Raw genomic sequence first — 15,846 nt, 5'->3', positions numbered from 1 at the left:
TGGCTTTGGGCAGGGCCGCAGGGGTGTGCGGCAGGGGTTGCCTGGAGACAGGGCAGGGGGTGCGGCAGAGGCTGGCTGTGGGCAGGGGGTGCAGAGCTGGCTGCAGGCAGGGCAGGGGGGCGGGGCTGGTGCGGGCAGAATGGGGGGGCGGGGCTGGAGGTAGGGCAGGGGTGCAGCAGGGGCTGGCTGCAGACGGGGATGCAGGGCTGGCTGGAGACGGGGCTGGCTGCGGGCAGGGCAGGCGGTGCGGGGCTGATGCGGGGACGGGGTGCAGCAGAGGCAGCCGGAGCCCCGGCCCTTTAAATAGCCCCCAGAGGTCTGGTACAGCCTCCCCCGAGATAAGGCTCTTCCCTGGACCTGCCACTCATTGGAATCTGGAATGATTCCCTCCGAGGTAACACCCGGGGCAGCCAGGGCAGGGCAGGGCACGGCCTGCTCCCCGGGAGCGTTAGGGCTTTCAGGATTCAGAGGTGTCACCGGAGCAGGTTGTGATTGTACGTTAAAGCAGCGAAGAAAGTTGGGGAGGCAGAGGAATTGGGTGCTGTGGCCCCCCCATGCCTGGGGCCTATTTGAAAGGCAGCTGTCACACTGTCCCCTTTATCGGGAGTGCCCACTACACCCATCTCATGTAGTCCTCGGCACGAGAAGGGGGAGCATGTTCCCAGCTGAACGGCGTTCGTCCAGGACTCACCGACCCCTATTCCAGGATGGGGGAGTGACTTGAGAGAGAGGTCACCATGTAGCCTGCAATTATCAGTGGCTTCTGGATTCCTCTGGGAAAGGGTTAACCAGGGGCTTAGTTTAGTCCACACTTGGCTTTCTCGGCAGTGCTGGACTTTGGTGGCAGGGAGGGGTCCAGCTCGCACCCTTTCACCTGGCAGGGAGAGTGACCTAAAGGTTAGGATGTTTTCACAGGCTATCGTAGTTACTGGGACCTTGGCAGGGAGGATTGGTGGCTTGTGGGGCATCGGATACCTCCCCTCCTCCTAGAGCTGTGCAGTAACCAGAACATTACCCCTGCGAGGAGAGGGTTTCGGGGACCCTGGGATCTTGGGAGCCAGGGCTTCTCTCAGCAGCCTGGAAGCCCAGGCCCCCCATCAGCCTGTCAAGCAGGTGGGCAGGCGGGTGAGCTGGCAGGGAGCCAAGCAGCTTTCCTTGCGAAACCTGCCTGCTTTCTGTTGGAAGGTTTGTCCAAATCGACATGTTCCCACGAAACGTTTGGATTTTGACAAGCTGGCAATTTCTGATGGAAAAACAGTTCCACTGGCAAATTCTGACCAGCGCCTCTCCTGACCGCACAGCTCCCTGCATCTCTGCCGAGCGTGGAATCAGAATGACTAGACACAGGTGGTTGTGCCCTGGGATGCCATCTCAGGCCAGCTCCCCCAGTGCTCCGGCGCTCACACTCTCCTAGTGGTGACGTCTGACCCTGGGGAGATGAAAGGCCTCTGCAGGTTGTTTCCTGCAGTGTGAGCTTTGGCTGCAGGCTTCTGTCCCCAGCCATGCCAGGAAGGAATCTGTCTAGCCAGGCTGGGCGTCCTCCCTCATCTGTGGTCAGAGGTCACACGGGCCCTTCCAGTGACAAGGTGGCAGCATCTGGCCCTGGGAAAACAGACATCTGCTGTGTGCTCACCCCAGAGATTTCTTTCTTTCTGCAAACTGAAGAGGCCTCTCTCCTGTAGCCTCAGCAGAGGCTGCGAGGAGGCCAGCAGGCCCTGTGGCCTCCCGCAGACTGGGGGAGGCCCTGACCAGTAGCTCTAAAGGCCAGAAGACCCCACAGGACAGGTGGGGAACGGGACTGTGACGTTACGTTGCTGTTCCATGGTTCCTTTCTCCTCAGCTGAAGAAGAAACTGAGCCCTGAAGCAAGGCACCAGACTGGCTTGTCCGTGCGGCTGACCCAGTATTCACCAGAGGTGGGAGAAGGAACAGTGAGGCTGGTGGGTTCCTTCTTCTAAAAAGAAAACAAATCAGAGCATGTTTTTACATCCGGCTTTTGACTCCCCGGCCAATGGGTGTGATCATCCCAGGTAGAAAAGTCAGCCTGTAATGCCCGGCTCCTGCTGGCTGCTCCGATGGAGACTCCACTTCCCCTCTCCTCCCCGTAAGGCAGGGGAACTGCCAGCCACTGCCTGGTACTGTCTGCACCCAGCAGCAACACTCCTCTACCTCCCACTGCCTTCTCCTCTGCTGAGGTCCCCCGTGCCCTGCCCTGGCACCCTCTCTGCTATGGGGTCAGACACGCGGGGAGAGCAGGGCAGGTCTGTGCCCTCAGCCCCGGGGCTCTCACACAGAGCTCTGCCCTCAGGCCCAGCCCTGAACATCACGGTGTCAAAGGAGCTTCTCCCACTATCACGGCAGCTCCTCCTGTTGGTGCCCAAAGCCCGGGACTCGCACTCAGCCCCTGAAAGCAGGGCCGGCTCCAGGCACCAGCCGACCAAGCACGTGCTTGGGGCGGCACCTGATAAGGGGCAGCCAATCTTGGAGTGGTGGGGTTTTTTTTTGAGGGGCGGGGAGGGAGTTTGGTCGCTGGGGTTGGGGTGGGTTGTTTTTGTTTTGTCGGCTGGGCGTGTAGGGGGCACTGGGGGGTGGGATTCGGCAGCAGTGCTCCCGGGGGGGTGGCGGCATGGCGGGGCGCTCCGCGGGGGCGGGGGCGCTGTTTGGCAGCACGGCTCGGCGGTGGGGTGTTTGGCGGCGCGGCACTCGGCGGGAGATATGTGTGGTGGTGGGAGGGTTCAGCAGCATGGCGCGGCACTCCGCGGGGGGGGTGTTCGGTGGCGCTCGGTGGGGGGGTTCGACGGCACGGCATTTGGCGGCGCTCCGCGGGGGGGGTGTTCGGCTCCACGGCGCTCCGCGTTGGTGGGGTGGCGTCGCGGTGCTGAGGGCGTGTGTTATGGCGGCGCTATGGAGGGCGGCACTCTTTTTTTTTGCTTGGGGCGGCAAAAAAATTAGAGCCAGCCCTGCCTGAGAGTTGGGAACATTGCAGCACGGCCCAGCCCCGGCTGCTGGGAGAGGAAGGCCACCCCACCTCCCTGGCTGGGAGAGCTGCCATGATCCCCCCATCTGCCAGCCCCAGTTGTTCCCTATGAATTTAAAGATGCGTTAGGCTCCTTGATTTCCTCGGCAGGAACAATGTTCTCATGAGTGTGTGCGCGCGTTCCCCTCCCTGACAAGCATGCAAAGCTGATCCGTCCACGGCCGAGTTCTCAGAACAGTAGTGTTCTTCTCTCTCTATTGAGCCCTGATGTATTAGAAGGTAAAACTCCTGTGAAAGGTGCGCTAGTAATGTTCAAAGCCGGCCGGCAATGCAGGTACTGCCACCAGGCTGCACGGTGATTCATCTCAGAGACATCTCATTAATTTAGCAAATACTGCCTGAAAGGAAGAGAGCGCCGGCCACCCAAACTGTTCACACAAATAAAATCCATATCAGACGCCGCTCACCTTTCCGAGGCGGCTTTGCCTTCCCCTCCCCTCTCCTCTGAAATGTGCGTGGATATAGGTGAGTAAGCAAAGGTGCACTCACACACAAACACACAGTGACACATCTATAATCATACAGTGCATCACTCTGTTCCTAGGATCTCAACAAAGTTCACCTCCGCTCATTAAAGGTGACATGCTAAACAATTGGGTTTGAGCTCTTATTTTTTTCTTCTTTATGGTGGATAAAGAAAGCATGAAAAGGCTTTTTTTTTTTAATTGTTTCTTTCTTGTTTTTCACTTTAGACATATCCAGTCTTAGCTTCCCTGTTTCTGCTGGTGGGCTCCAGGGGGAGTTTTCTAATCCCTCAAACCAAAGGAGCATGACCACTGAATATTTAGCAAAGAGAGCTTTTCTCCCTACTGTGTGTTCGGCATTAGAGTGAAATGGGTGCCAACCAGAACAACCGACCTCCTCCCCATGCACCTGTTTCAAGCAGCCTGACCAAAACCCCCTTCCTTCCTCCCTTGATCACTCAGGTTTCATATCCTTGGTACTTGTGAGAAAGCTGTGCAAATCTGTGATCACACTGAGTGTACTGTGCACGTCTTAGTATACTTCTCTGTCACCCTGTTTGGACTGTAAGTTCTCTGGGGCACAGACTGTGGGTGATAGTTTTGATTCTCTGGCACAGTAGGACGCTATAACAAGAGACAGGTTTCAGTGTGGTAGCCATGTTAATCCGTATCAGCAAAAACAACGAGGAGTCCTTGTGGCACCTTAGAGATTAACAAATATATTTGGGCATAAGCTTTCGTGGGCTAGAACCCACTTCATCAGATGACTTCATTAGAGTGACCTCCCACTTGGTAAGACAACTCCCATCTTTTCATGTGCTGTGTATATACCTGTTAGTCTCTAAGGTGCCACTAAGGACCATCCCAAACTGCCCCACCATCCGCTCCAATGCAAGGCATTTCTTTACAGCGCCTTCTCTGATATACACACACACACACGTTGCTGTGTGTATGTATTATTAAAAAGCCCTCTTGATCGCACACACTTCTCACCCTTGGGAGAGGACAAGGGAACAAATACGTGACGGGTGTTAGTCATGTAGCATAATGCACCACTGGAAGGTGCTGTGATACTGTGGTGGTGAACGTGGTATAATGACCTGCACAGAACAGAATAGCACGGGAGTGACACTTGAGGTATGTCTGTACAGGCCCAGCAAAAGTAGGGCCCAGCTGATAATGGTCTTTCAGCACTACCACGAGAGAAACGTTAAATAATAATAAACCGACCTCGTCAACCCAGTAGTTCTGTCGTCACCCATAGAGCCAGCCACGAAAAAAGAAGGGTGGACAAGATCTGCATTTCTAATGTAAAAGCAAATCAAACCCCACAGGGCTTTAACAACAACTACCCTTTATTCATCAGAAAGAAGCCAAAAGGAACGTGCCCTGTATTTGGTTCCGAGCACAGGTCCCCGTTTGAAGGATGTGCTGACCTCAGGATAGCCGTATAGGTTTGGTTGAGGGCACAGGCCTGGGCGTCAGGACACCTGGGTTCTATTCCTGACCTGCTCTTTAGCTTTGGTCACTTCATTTCTCCGTGCCTCTGTTTCCCCACCCACTTTTTGTCTGTGTAGACTGTAGGCTCTCTGGGGTGGGGCCAATCTCTTATCATGTGTTTGGACAGCGCCTAGCACCAGGGGGCCCTGGTCTCGTTTGTGGCCCCTAAGCCCTACCAAAATGCATTACCTAGGGAGGTGGTGGAGTCTCCTTCCTTGGAGGTTTTTAAGTCCCGGCTTGACAAAGCCCTGGCTGGGATGATTTAGTTGGGAATTGGTCCTGCTTTGAGCAGGGGGTTGGACTAGATGACCTCCTGAGGTCCCTTCCAACCCTGATATTCTATGATTCTATGACTCTATGACTGTCCTCTGTGCACAAACCCTAGCCTCTCCCCTGCCCCCCACATCTCCCTGAGCCTCCCTCCTGCCTCCCTTAGCCTCCTTCCTGTCCCCATCCCCCTGTACCCCCCTCAGCCTCCCTCGGCTCCCCACACCCCGGCCCCCTTAACCTTCCCCCACATTCTTCTGCCCCCTGCCCCCACATGCCCCTGCACCTCCCTCAGCCGCTCTTATATCCCACATGATCACCTCCAACCCCCTCAGCCTCCCCTCTGCCCCATCCCCATGCCCCCCTCAGCCTTCCCCCTGCCCCCCACACTCCCTGGCCCCCTCAGCCTTCTCCCTGCCCCCCACACCTACTACCCCTGTCAGCGTTCCCCCTGCACACTCTGTCTCCTCATGCCCATATCCCTCTGTCCCCCTCAGCCTGCCCCCTATCCCTGCCCCCACACTCCCCTGCAACCCGCTCAGCCTTCCCCCCACATCCCCTCACAGTCCCCATGCGCTGTCCAGGCCCTGAACCATGGCCTCAGCCAGTCTGCCTGTGGGCTCGGCTTCTGTCGGATCCTGTCTCGGAGTGTGGGGGGACTCAGGGCCCTGCACCCCCGGCTTCCTGCGATTCACCATGACTCTCAGCCAGCCAGTAAAGCAGAAGGATTATTTAGACGACAGGGACACAGTTCAAGACAGGTCCCGCAGGCGCAGAAAACAGGACCCCCTCAGTTAGGTCCATCTTGGGGTCCTCGGGCACCCCAGCCCCCTTGGGAGGTCAGAGCCCTGTCTGCCTCCCAGCCATTCCACCAGCCAGCTCCTGAAACTCTCCCTTCAGCGACCCCTCCCACAGCCTTTGTTCAGTTTCCTGGGCAAAGGTGTCACCTGGCCTCTAACCCCTTCCTGGATTCTCATGTTACATGCTCAGGTATTCTCCGGTCAGTCTCCCATCCCCCAATGCAGACTATCCCAGCCACACTCCCCTGTCAGCATTCAAAGACCACAGTAAGAACAGTCCCAGTTCCTCACAGATGCGTAGCCAGAATCAGCCAGAATCCACTGGAAGCTGCTTTATCAGTTTGTTGGGGCAGCCAGACTTATGGGGCCGGCTGCAGCTGGCATTCGGGGTGTGCGGGCGGGGGGAGGAGGCAGCATGAATTGCATGTGGGAGATTCATTCGTTGTTTGTGTGACAGCACAAACTCCCCCTCATCCCAAAACCTGGTCCCCAAATGAGCAGACTGGAGCACATCACACTAAGCAAACTGGTGCCACGTGCAACAAAATAAACAGGTCCCATCTCGTGTCCTTTGTTGCACATTTCAATGGCGTGTGCCAGGTGCTGGCAGGTTGCAGGGTCGAGAAGCGTGCATGCGGGTGAACCGCCTGGGTGCTCTTTTCCAGAACTATACGGACGTGGAGCTGTTCCCTCTAATGCACCAGTTCCTGCCCCCTGTATCCCAGCCAGAGAGCTGGGACACAGAGAGCAGCTGCCTTGACAGTCGCTGAATGAATCCAGTTTGATCCTCTCCCCTGTGGGACAGATGCAGCAGCAGCGCAGTCTCGCTCCAGCCCATCCCACTCAGGTATCTCCTCACCCGGCCGTGACCTGTCAGGACAATGGCGGGAGCAGGGGTTCAGTCTCTGTAACCTCACGTGCTAAGCAGGGGTTAGTGATACCAAATGGTACTGAAAGTCCGAGGGGGGTGGGGAGAGGGGTTCCCACCGGGTGTGTGGGTTTGGTGAAAGGCGCCTACAAAACGTTGGGTCTGCCCAGTGCTTAAAGACAGAGCTGACTGGACTCAGCTGGAAGTCCTGGTTTCTTCTCAGTGATCCCTAGAGCTGAAAACACTGTGAAGCAGGTTGACCTGGGCACCATAGAGCCGGTGCTGTGGTGAAAGACAGTACAGGGGGGAGCAGCAGCGAGGTTCCCCCTAGCCAGGGAAGTCACTAAGAGCTGGACTCACTCCGGGCTGGAGGCCCCTCAGAGCACGGCATCGCAGCTCCAGGCAGAGACGGCAGCATGGAGCAGCAGCGGTGCAGAGCAGAGGCAGAGGCATCCCTGGCCCACCCCTTCTCTCCCTGGGGCAGGAGGCCAACCTTTCCCCCCCCCCCCCCGAACACCCCCTGAACTCTCAAACTCTGCTGAGCTGGGCCCGTAAACCGGGTAAGGGGACAGCAGAGGGAAAATGGGAGGGGTGTGCCAAAGGGACATTCGTCCATTGGACTCTCTCATCGCAAGCTGGGAAACTGAGGCAAGGGGCTGCTGCCCAATGGATTGTAGGGCGGGCGTTTCACTCACAGTTCACATACTGCTGAGTCACTCTTGTGGTGGTTTCCCCAGTTCATACTGCGTTTCTTTCTCCTCTGAATAAAAGTTCTCGTGTGTTAGACACAGACTCAGTGCTCGCAACGGGGCAACAGCTGCCTGTTAGGGGCGTGCTGGTCAGTTTCCCAGATTTCTGGGAGGGGCGCTCCAGCTGGTTCTGCTTTGCAATGCTAAGAGGAACCCCGAGATCCTGATTCTCGTCCTTGTCACTGCCAATACCACCTGGCACAAGCGTTACACCCCCATCGCGTTCTGCACAACCCCCGTTCCTGCCATCTCCTCTGGCTTGATCCTCTCCATTTAGTGCGTCCTTCGTCTGGAAGGCCGATGATACGGTAATGCCCCAGAGTCCCACTGAGAAATTAAATCCCTGGCTCACACCTGCCCGGCTTCAGAAACGTTGGCGTTCTCGGGGAGGAGGGAGGGAGCCCAAGAAATCTGGTATCTGCGGTAAATAAAGGATGGGCAGACGTTCCGGTGGGGGCTCCTTCCCTACCCACAGGCCAGGCTTGAGGCCAGCGGTTGAGAAAGATAAGCTGGGTGTGGAGTGGCGCTTTCCCCATAAAGGCATGGAGCCCCGGCTCTGGTTTCTGATGTGGAAGTGGGACGCTTCAGGTTGCTAACTCGCCCGCTCAGCTGCAGCGTCGGGATGGGTGAGTTTTATTGAAATGCCCAGTATTTCACACAGCCTGGAGATGTAGGGCCAGAGCCTGGTGGTGGGCACCAGAGCCCCAGGCGGTGTGGGCACGTGGGGGAGGTGCAGTGGCAGGGCATGCTATGTGGCCCCTGTGGGACACCATATGCCCTGAGTGCCCGGGCACAGGAAGGAACGTGCCCAGACAGACACAGTAACTACCGCATAGAGAGGGGCAGCCTGCACTTGCCCCTCAGCCCGGACAGGTGCACAAGGGGGAGGGGAGCCCTGGTGCATCCTCTGCTTTCCCGACCCTGCCTGGCCGAGGCACAAGGGATGGGGGTGCAGTGAGGTACATGCTGCTTTTCCTTTGAAACGGAGCAGCATTTCCCCCAGCAAGTGCATGCTGCAGCATGAGCCTGGCTAGCTAGGAGTCTGGCAGTGCCTCCTGGTGGGTAAAGAGTGCCCCGGGGCCATGGGGTACCAGGAGCCTGGCGGGGATCTCCTGCCTAGCGCTCTGCTGGACCCTAGGCAGGAATCCTCCCTCCCTGCCCCAGGTACCTTTGGGCATTGGGGCCAAAGTACTTTAGAACACAAAGGAACTAGCATAAGCCATGTTTTAAAAATGGGGAAACTGAGGTATGGTGCAGTGTAATGAGTTTTCCAAGGTCACAGGTTGAACTCAGGCCCTCTGTGTCTTAGACTATTACAGTGTGTGAACGGCTGCTAGCTGGCAGCGTCCCCGCTCCTCTGGGGCGTCCGGAGAAGGGGAGGCGTGTTTTCAAGGATGAGTGACTCCAGATTGTTATTTCACTTCAGTTCCAAACATTGTAGTTCTGGCTTGTCAGACTTACTGAAATCCTTCTCCTTTAAAGCGTTAACCCTTTGCCTGCCATGGGTTACGCCTCTCTCCTCCCTCTCACAAGGATACCTGAGATTGCTGGCAGCGTGTCACAGTTACTTGGGCTGTGACATTGTCTGAAGAATTTGGGGTCCAGGCAGCTCCAAAAAGAAGGTGTTTCCAATGAAATCTGTCTGGGGATGATGTCTGGGCAAAGTGTTTCCATTGCAACAGTGTGTTACTGTGTGTCGTTTACACGGTGTTCTCTCTCTCTCTCTCTAATTCGTTTGCACGTTTGTATCACGGTCACTTTTGGGGTTAGTTGTGGACTTTCTAACTTTGCAACACCACATGAATACACTGATGGCTGACAGAAAGCACGGTGCCGGACTCCAGTGCGGCTTTAGCCTGTTCTGGTTTGACACACACACACACACCCTGCCCGGCCCGCCCCGCCCCGCCCCGCCCCACAAAAAGCTGCCATTTTGCAACTGTCATGGGCCGGCAGCAGCTATAATCAAACTTGGGACCTCTGGAGCTTCACACGTGAGCCTCTGCTGTAGGGTTCTCAACCTATTTACCATTCGGGGCTGCATATGCCGTGCTCTGCGTTATGTGGGCTGTAGCTACACAAGATGTAATACCAGGGCCGTGATAGATATACCTGGGGGGAGGCGGGGGGTGAATGAGCCGGTTTCTGTCCAAGAGTCTGGATTGCTCTGGGCTGCTGATCCCGGCAAGGTCATTGTGAATCCCTGCGCTGAGTGCTGAAGGTGGCCTGGGAAAAGCATGTGTGGGGCGTGGGAGGGGTGTCTATGTTAATCCCGGCTGAAATAAATGGCCATGCCCTTGCTAGGGCAGCGCTTACAGTGCACCCCTCGGGGACCTGGCTCCATTTTGAACTCTTTTTGGCCAGGACTGTGGCCCCTGGCGACTCTGCCCACTTTAAGCCTGGCCTGAGCTGGGCCCACAGAACAGCTGCAGTGTCAGCAGCGTGTCCCCCTCTGGGCTGCTGGGCTGCAGTGCAGGGGGCAGCATGCCTGGCGTGGGGCACACAGCAGCTCTGTGCCCTGGGCCCCTGTCACCTGGCGCTCATCTGAGGGGGGCAGAGCCCTGCCGGAGGCTGCCCAGCTGCTGTCTCTGTGTGGGTGAGCGGGCACTGCCCTCCGGCTGGTGGTAGTGACTGTGGACGGGGGGAGCTGGGACAGAGGGGGTTGCTCTGAGCAGCAGTCCCCTTGCAGCGGTGCAGCGCGGGGAGAGAGGAGGCAGCTCCTTCCCCACCACAGGGAGCGCTCCAGCCGGCCCTGACCTGCCCGGGACCCGGGAGCCAGGCAATCGGAGCCGCAATCTTTGAATGGTTTTTACCATGCAGCTGAGTCCCAGCTGTGTGCTAATCGGGCCGGCTGCAGAGACGGAGACAGTGGCCGGGCCGGGGGAGAGGTGAATGGTGGGCTTCACCCCGTCTCCAGAGACTTGGGCCCACCCCCCCCATGCTGAGCCCCTTTGAACATCCAGCCATGTCCTGCGGTGCCTACCTGGGAGCTGAGCTCTTCTGAAAATCTGGCCCAGTAGTTGAGCCCTCTGAAAACTCTGGCCTTAGCGTCTAAGGGTAACATTTTCAAGAGTGGCTAAGTCACTTAAGTGCCTAAATCCCAGTGACTTCTAGTGGGATTTAGGCACTTGTGAAACTCTCTCCTGGTCTCATGTCCAGCGGTTTCTGTCCCCTGCAGGGTTCCAGTCCAGCTCTCTCCTGCTTCTGTCTGCGCTGTCCATGATGGCGCTCCTTTGCGTAGCCCCCGTGCAGGGCAACGGGGCCCTGGCCCACAAGAAGGTCGAGAGGGGTGAGTAGAGAACCCGTCGGAGAGCTTCTATCATCTGCCATATCCGAGATCAGGGCATTGTGGGCCTGATTCTGCTCCTCTCCCCCATGCCGGGGTCACCCCTAGATCCACTTATCCACTGAATGCACCTTCCAGCCCCCCCGCCAGCGCTGGGCCCAAAGAAACGCTGAGTTCTCCGAAGGGATCGCAAGGCCGGCCTGCGCTAGTGAGCCCACAACTCCCATTCGCAGGCCTCCAGCGCCTGGGAATGGGCCAGCCGGGGTGGGGGAGGTGCTGCTCGACTGGCTGTTTGCTTTACACAGCTTCGTTATCCCTTTCTCCGGTAACGGCTGCCAAGCCCCCGGCAGTGACTGAAGAGCGCTGGTGCCAACCGCAGGGCAGCGTGTGGGAACCAGGCACCCCCCCCAAAATTGGCTGGGAGTTCTACCCTTCCATCTCACCAACTCCTATACTAGGGCTAGCCCCGGCTAACAGCTGGGGATCTCTCGCTCATGCCTAGAAGCCTTGCCCCCAGAGTCCAGGCAGCAGGGAGAGCCAGTTCCTCCTTGTCAGGGGTTTTCATTCCCTTCTCCCCACACCTCCAGCGGCTCTGGGAGCTGCTCAGGGGCTTGCCCAGGCAGGTCAGGGGCCGAGCCAGCTCCAGAGGTGGCCCTGAGTCCCTGCCCCCGCTGTGCTCAGCAGCTCCTCCCCCTCGGCTCAGCTATGGGGGAGGGGCACACAGGGGGATTGTCTGGGGGGTAGGGGAGCTGGGGAGCTCAGGCTCGAGGGAGGACCCTGGGGAGGGGAGGGGCAGTATAACCACAGAGCTCTCATTCTACCAGGATCGTTCGGGACAATTTCCACCCCAAAGACAAGCCCCTCGATAGGATGTCTGGAATTTTCAAAGGCGCCACAGGGAGTTGGGTGCCCAAATCCCACTGAATTCCAATCACAGTCGGGTGTCAAACTCCCTTAGGCTCTTTGAAATCTCCCATTTAAATTGTCACTGATGGGTTTCATAATTAACATTCGCTGAGATGGATCTGGCAGCGTCTCCCCCACCCTCCCCAAACGATTTCTTCAGCAGTACGGACTCAGGAAGGATACAGAGCCTTGGTTTACACTTGATTCATCTCTTCAAGGTTTCTTCAAAACCAGCAGAGCAAGAAACTATTCTTATTTTATTTTATTGGTAAAATGAAAGTGTAAGATCTGGAGCCGGATTCTGTGGCCAGGAATGGCCGGGGCGGATTCTGTGGCTGTAGTATTGTGAAATACACAGGATCTGCCTCTAAAAACCCAGCCTCCAGTTACCCCAGGGTGATTTGATTGAGCTAGCTAGCGCACTCTCTCTCTCTCTCCCTCCCCTCCCCCCCGCCCCCTTATCCTGATGTTCGTGGCATTTCAGGGTTCCCCAAAGACTGCAGCAACATCCCCAGGGACAGCCCAAGTGGGGTCCATGTCATCCAGCCAGCAGGCTCTCCCCCTCGAGTGGTGTGGTGTGACATGGACACCGAAGGCAAAGGCTGGACCGTTGTGCAGAGAAATTCTTACAACACAGAGATCACCTGGAAGGAGTCCTGGAGCACCTACAAGTACGGCTTTGGGAACGTGCAGCAGGATTACTGGCTGGGCAACGAGTACCTGTCCCTGCTCACGCAGCAGAACATCTACAAGGTCCGCTTTGTGGTGGAGGACAAATCCAACAACACTCGCTACGCAGAGTACGACATCTTCAGTGTCGAGGATGAGCCCAGCGGGTACCCACTGAGGCTGGGCAGGTACTCTGGGGACAGCGAGGACTATCTCACCATCTACCACTCCGGCCTGGGGGGCATACACGACAACATGAAGTTCAGCACGACTGACAAGGATCAGGACCAGGCCAGTGGGAATTGCGCAAGTAGCTATGGAGGCTGGTGGTACGACAAGTGTCAGAACGTCCTGCTCAATTGGAAAGGCTACATCTACTGGGCAGGGTTCTGTAAGAGTGGGGAGTGCAAGTCTTCCCTCATCCTGGGTAAGCCAACAGACGTGTGCTGGATCCAGCAGGAGGAGCCCATCCTCCTTGGGAGCCGGCGCCGCTGAGAAGGGGAGACAATATTAGATCAGACACGGCGCGCCAGCCCCCACCTAATCAGTGCAGTCCCTGCAATGCCTCCACTCTGCTCACCCCCTTCCCTGTTGGCTTCTGCACGGTAAATCCCCTGGAATAAACGCTGAGAGCCGACCCCGCCGGTGCGTTCGAATTACACGAAGAGTGTGATTGGTGTGTATAACTGGATCCCCACTTCCACTCTGCCTCGCTGAGTCATGTCACTCACTATGACTTTAGACCCACATTAACCTCTGCTTCTCCCAGCCCTGCCACTGCCCCTTGGCATTAGTGATCAATGAATCATGACACTGGATTTCTAGCAACTGTCATTGAGTATTTAAATGGGGGATGACTCAAAGCCACGACTTTACGTCTGAATCCTGCATGTATTAGCAGTGGTGAGTTTGGGTTCAAAAACCTGCCCTCTGTGTTTTTAATAAATATGGTTATTACATGAGAAAACATTGCAACAGTAATTAGTTGCTGATAAACCACTGAGATTAGTCAGACGTGCAACGAAACCGCACAATAAAGATATTGGTGTCCCTCTTCAACCCAAGGGACTAGTCAAAGTTTGGGGCCCTGGGGATGTTCCAGTGGGGAGCAGAAATTGGCCGGCTTGTCTCTTTCACACACGCACCAGCTCAGAACAATGCTCGGTGGCATCCTCTGCCCACCTGGGGCTAGTTTCTGGGCACACGCCATCATGGCTTGTTCTACACGAGGCCCCCTTACCTGTTGCTTCCAGCTGTCTTAAATGAAGAGTGCGTCCTCACAGCTGTGTCAATGAGATTTTAACTCCACCCATCACATGGTATAATCCAGCTCCTAGCAGTGTATTTATCTGTCAGGCTGACGTCCTCTGAGCATCTCTGAGCATTTCCTGCCTGTTTGGCTTCAGTCACTTCAATCAAAGTTCACTGTGACCAGATGCTGAACACCATTAATGCTAACAGCCAGGGGCAGGAGCACACCCCCCTCCCCCCCGAACAGGGAAAGAACAGGCTAAAGAACAAGTCAGCTGGGCCTGATGAAGTTCACCCTCGGGCAGGGCTCCCAAATCATGGGCTGTAGCCCAAAGATGGACCATGACGTAGTCCTGGCTGGTCCACTGGCAGGGGTGAAAATGGGGGGGAATGTGAAGGGGCACTGCCCCCCCCCAACTGCATCTTTCCATTCCCCTCCTGACTATGGCCCTTCAGTGCATCCCCAGGACACAAGGCCCTGTCTAATTGGCCTTCCTGACAGAGCCTGCGTGGAGAGCGGGCGTAGGGGGGAGTTTGGGGGGCAGGTTTGGAAAGAGGGATGTTTTCAGGGGGAGGGAAGCTGGGAGCCGCTGAGGTGCAGCTGGAAGGTTTCCTCCTCCCTCCTCAGCATCTGGGGTGCAGACGGGGGGGAGGGGGTTGCTATTTTGCAGTTGGGAGTATCCGGGACCCCTGCCCCCCTGTGCACTAAGCTGTCCCCTCCATCTCGGTTGCTGGTGGTGAGGTGGGGGTGTGCTGTTTTGCAGTGGGGGAGCGGGGGATCCCCCTGCCCAGGGCACTGACCTCTCCCCTTCCCGCCTCCCATCTCCGCTGTCCGTGCTGGGAGCCGCCCCCACCCCCCACTCTGCCCATTGCAGGCTGCGCTTGGTGCCCCCCACAGCCAGCCATCCCTCGCCAGGCTGGAGCATGACGCTGCAAGCGGGGACATCCTCAGCCTGTCCCGGGCAACCAGCTCGCTCAGCCGTTTTGCTGACTGGGGGCTCCCTGCCAAACCCAGGGTTCCCCTGCACCATTCCCCCCAACTTGGGGTCCCACACACACCCCAACTCCCCCCTGAACATGGCTACCCCCCCCTTCCAAAACAACCTGAACTCTTCATACGCCACAGCCCACCCCCGCCCCTCCCCATGAGCCACCTGGCAGCAGTGCCCTCCATCGGACCAAACTGCTCTCCGTGTCGCCCTCCCACCCCCACCCCCCAGGGCCAGGCTGGCGCTCTCTGGGGCTGGACTCCGGCTGTGACTGGGGTTTCATCACTCCTGCTTCACAGATGTATACAGAGCACTGTATAACCAGAGTTGTCATAACTATAAAGGGAAGGGTAACAGCTCTCCAGTGTACAGTACTATAAAATCCCTCCTGGCCAGAGACTCCAAAATCCTTTTACCTGTAAAGGGTTAAGAAGCTCGGATAACCTGGCTGACACCTGACCCAAAGGACCAATAAGGGGACAAGATACTTTCAAATCTTGGTGGGGGGAAGGCTTTTGTTTGTGCTCTTTGTTTGGGAAGTCATTCGCTCTTGGGACTGAGAGGGACCAGACATCAATCCAGGTTCTCCACATCTTTCTGAACAAGTCTCTCAGATTTCAAACTTGTAAGTAAACAGCCAGGCAAGGCGTGTTAGTTTTTACTTTGTTTTCTCAACATGTAAAATGTACCTTTTACTAGAGTGTTTACCTCTGTTTGCTGTACTTTGAATCCGATTTCTAACGCAGCGTTTTGCTCTGGCCTATTGCTCTTTAAGTTTGATTACCCTGTAAAGTTATTTTCCATCCTGATTTTACAGAGATGTTTTTTACCTTTTTTCTTTAATTAAAAGCCTTCTTTTTAAGAACCTGATTGATTTCTCCTCGTTTTAAGATCCAAGGGGTTTGGATCTTGATCCACCAGGAGTTGGTGGGAGGAAGGAGGGGAATGGTTAATTTCTCCTTGTTTTTAGATCCAAGGGGGTTGGATCTGTATTCACCAGGGAATTGGTGAAAGGTTTCTCAAGGCTTCCCAGGGAAGGGAATCCACTTGGGAATGGTGGC

The 15,846-nt window shown here is 56.4% G+C and overlaps 2 protein-coding genes across 2 annotated transcripts in view; one reads left to right on the top strand and one right to left on the bottom strand.

Moving 5' to 3' along the window:
* LOC128843732 (fibrinogen-like protein 1-like protein) overlaps nucleotides 1-15,846 on the bottom strand; it is a 63,386-nt gene that overhangs the window by 25,469 nt on the left and 22,071 nt on the right. The window lies entirely within an intron of this gene.
* LOC128843733 (fibrinogen-like protein 1-like protein) lies at nucleotides 8,217-13,565 on the top strand. Its single transcript, XM_054040809.1, has 3 exons — nucleotides 8,217-8,310; nucleotides 10,863-10,973; nucleotides 12,361-13,565. Exons 1-3 carry the CDS (start codon nucleotides 8,307-8,309, stop codon nucleotides 13,038-13,040), a joined length of 795 nt encoding a protein of 264 aa, XP_053896784.1. The 5' UTR covers nucleotides 8,217-8,306; the 3' UTR covers nucleotides 13,041-13,565.

This window comes from Malaclemys terrapin, chromosome 9 (genome assembly GCF_027887155.1).
Source record: "Malaclemys terrapin pileata isolate rMalTer1 chromosome 9, rMalTer1.hap1, whole genome shotgun sequence".
Classification (NCBI taxonomy): domain Eukaryota; kingdom Metazoa; phylum Chordata; order Testudines; family Emydidae; genus Malaclemys; species Malaclemys terrapin.
The sequence above is the reverse complement of the archived record's forward strand: the minus strand, read 5'-3'. Positions and strand labels throughout refer to the sequence as shown.

Excerpts from the sequence above, each read along its gene's own strand:
- LOC128843733 (XM_054040809.1), top strand. Across the intron at positions 10,974-12,360 it reads CCACAAGAAGGTCGAGAGGG|GGTTCCCCAAAGACTGCAGC; the intron begins GTGAGTAGAGAA and ends GTGGCATTTCAG.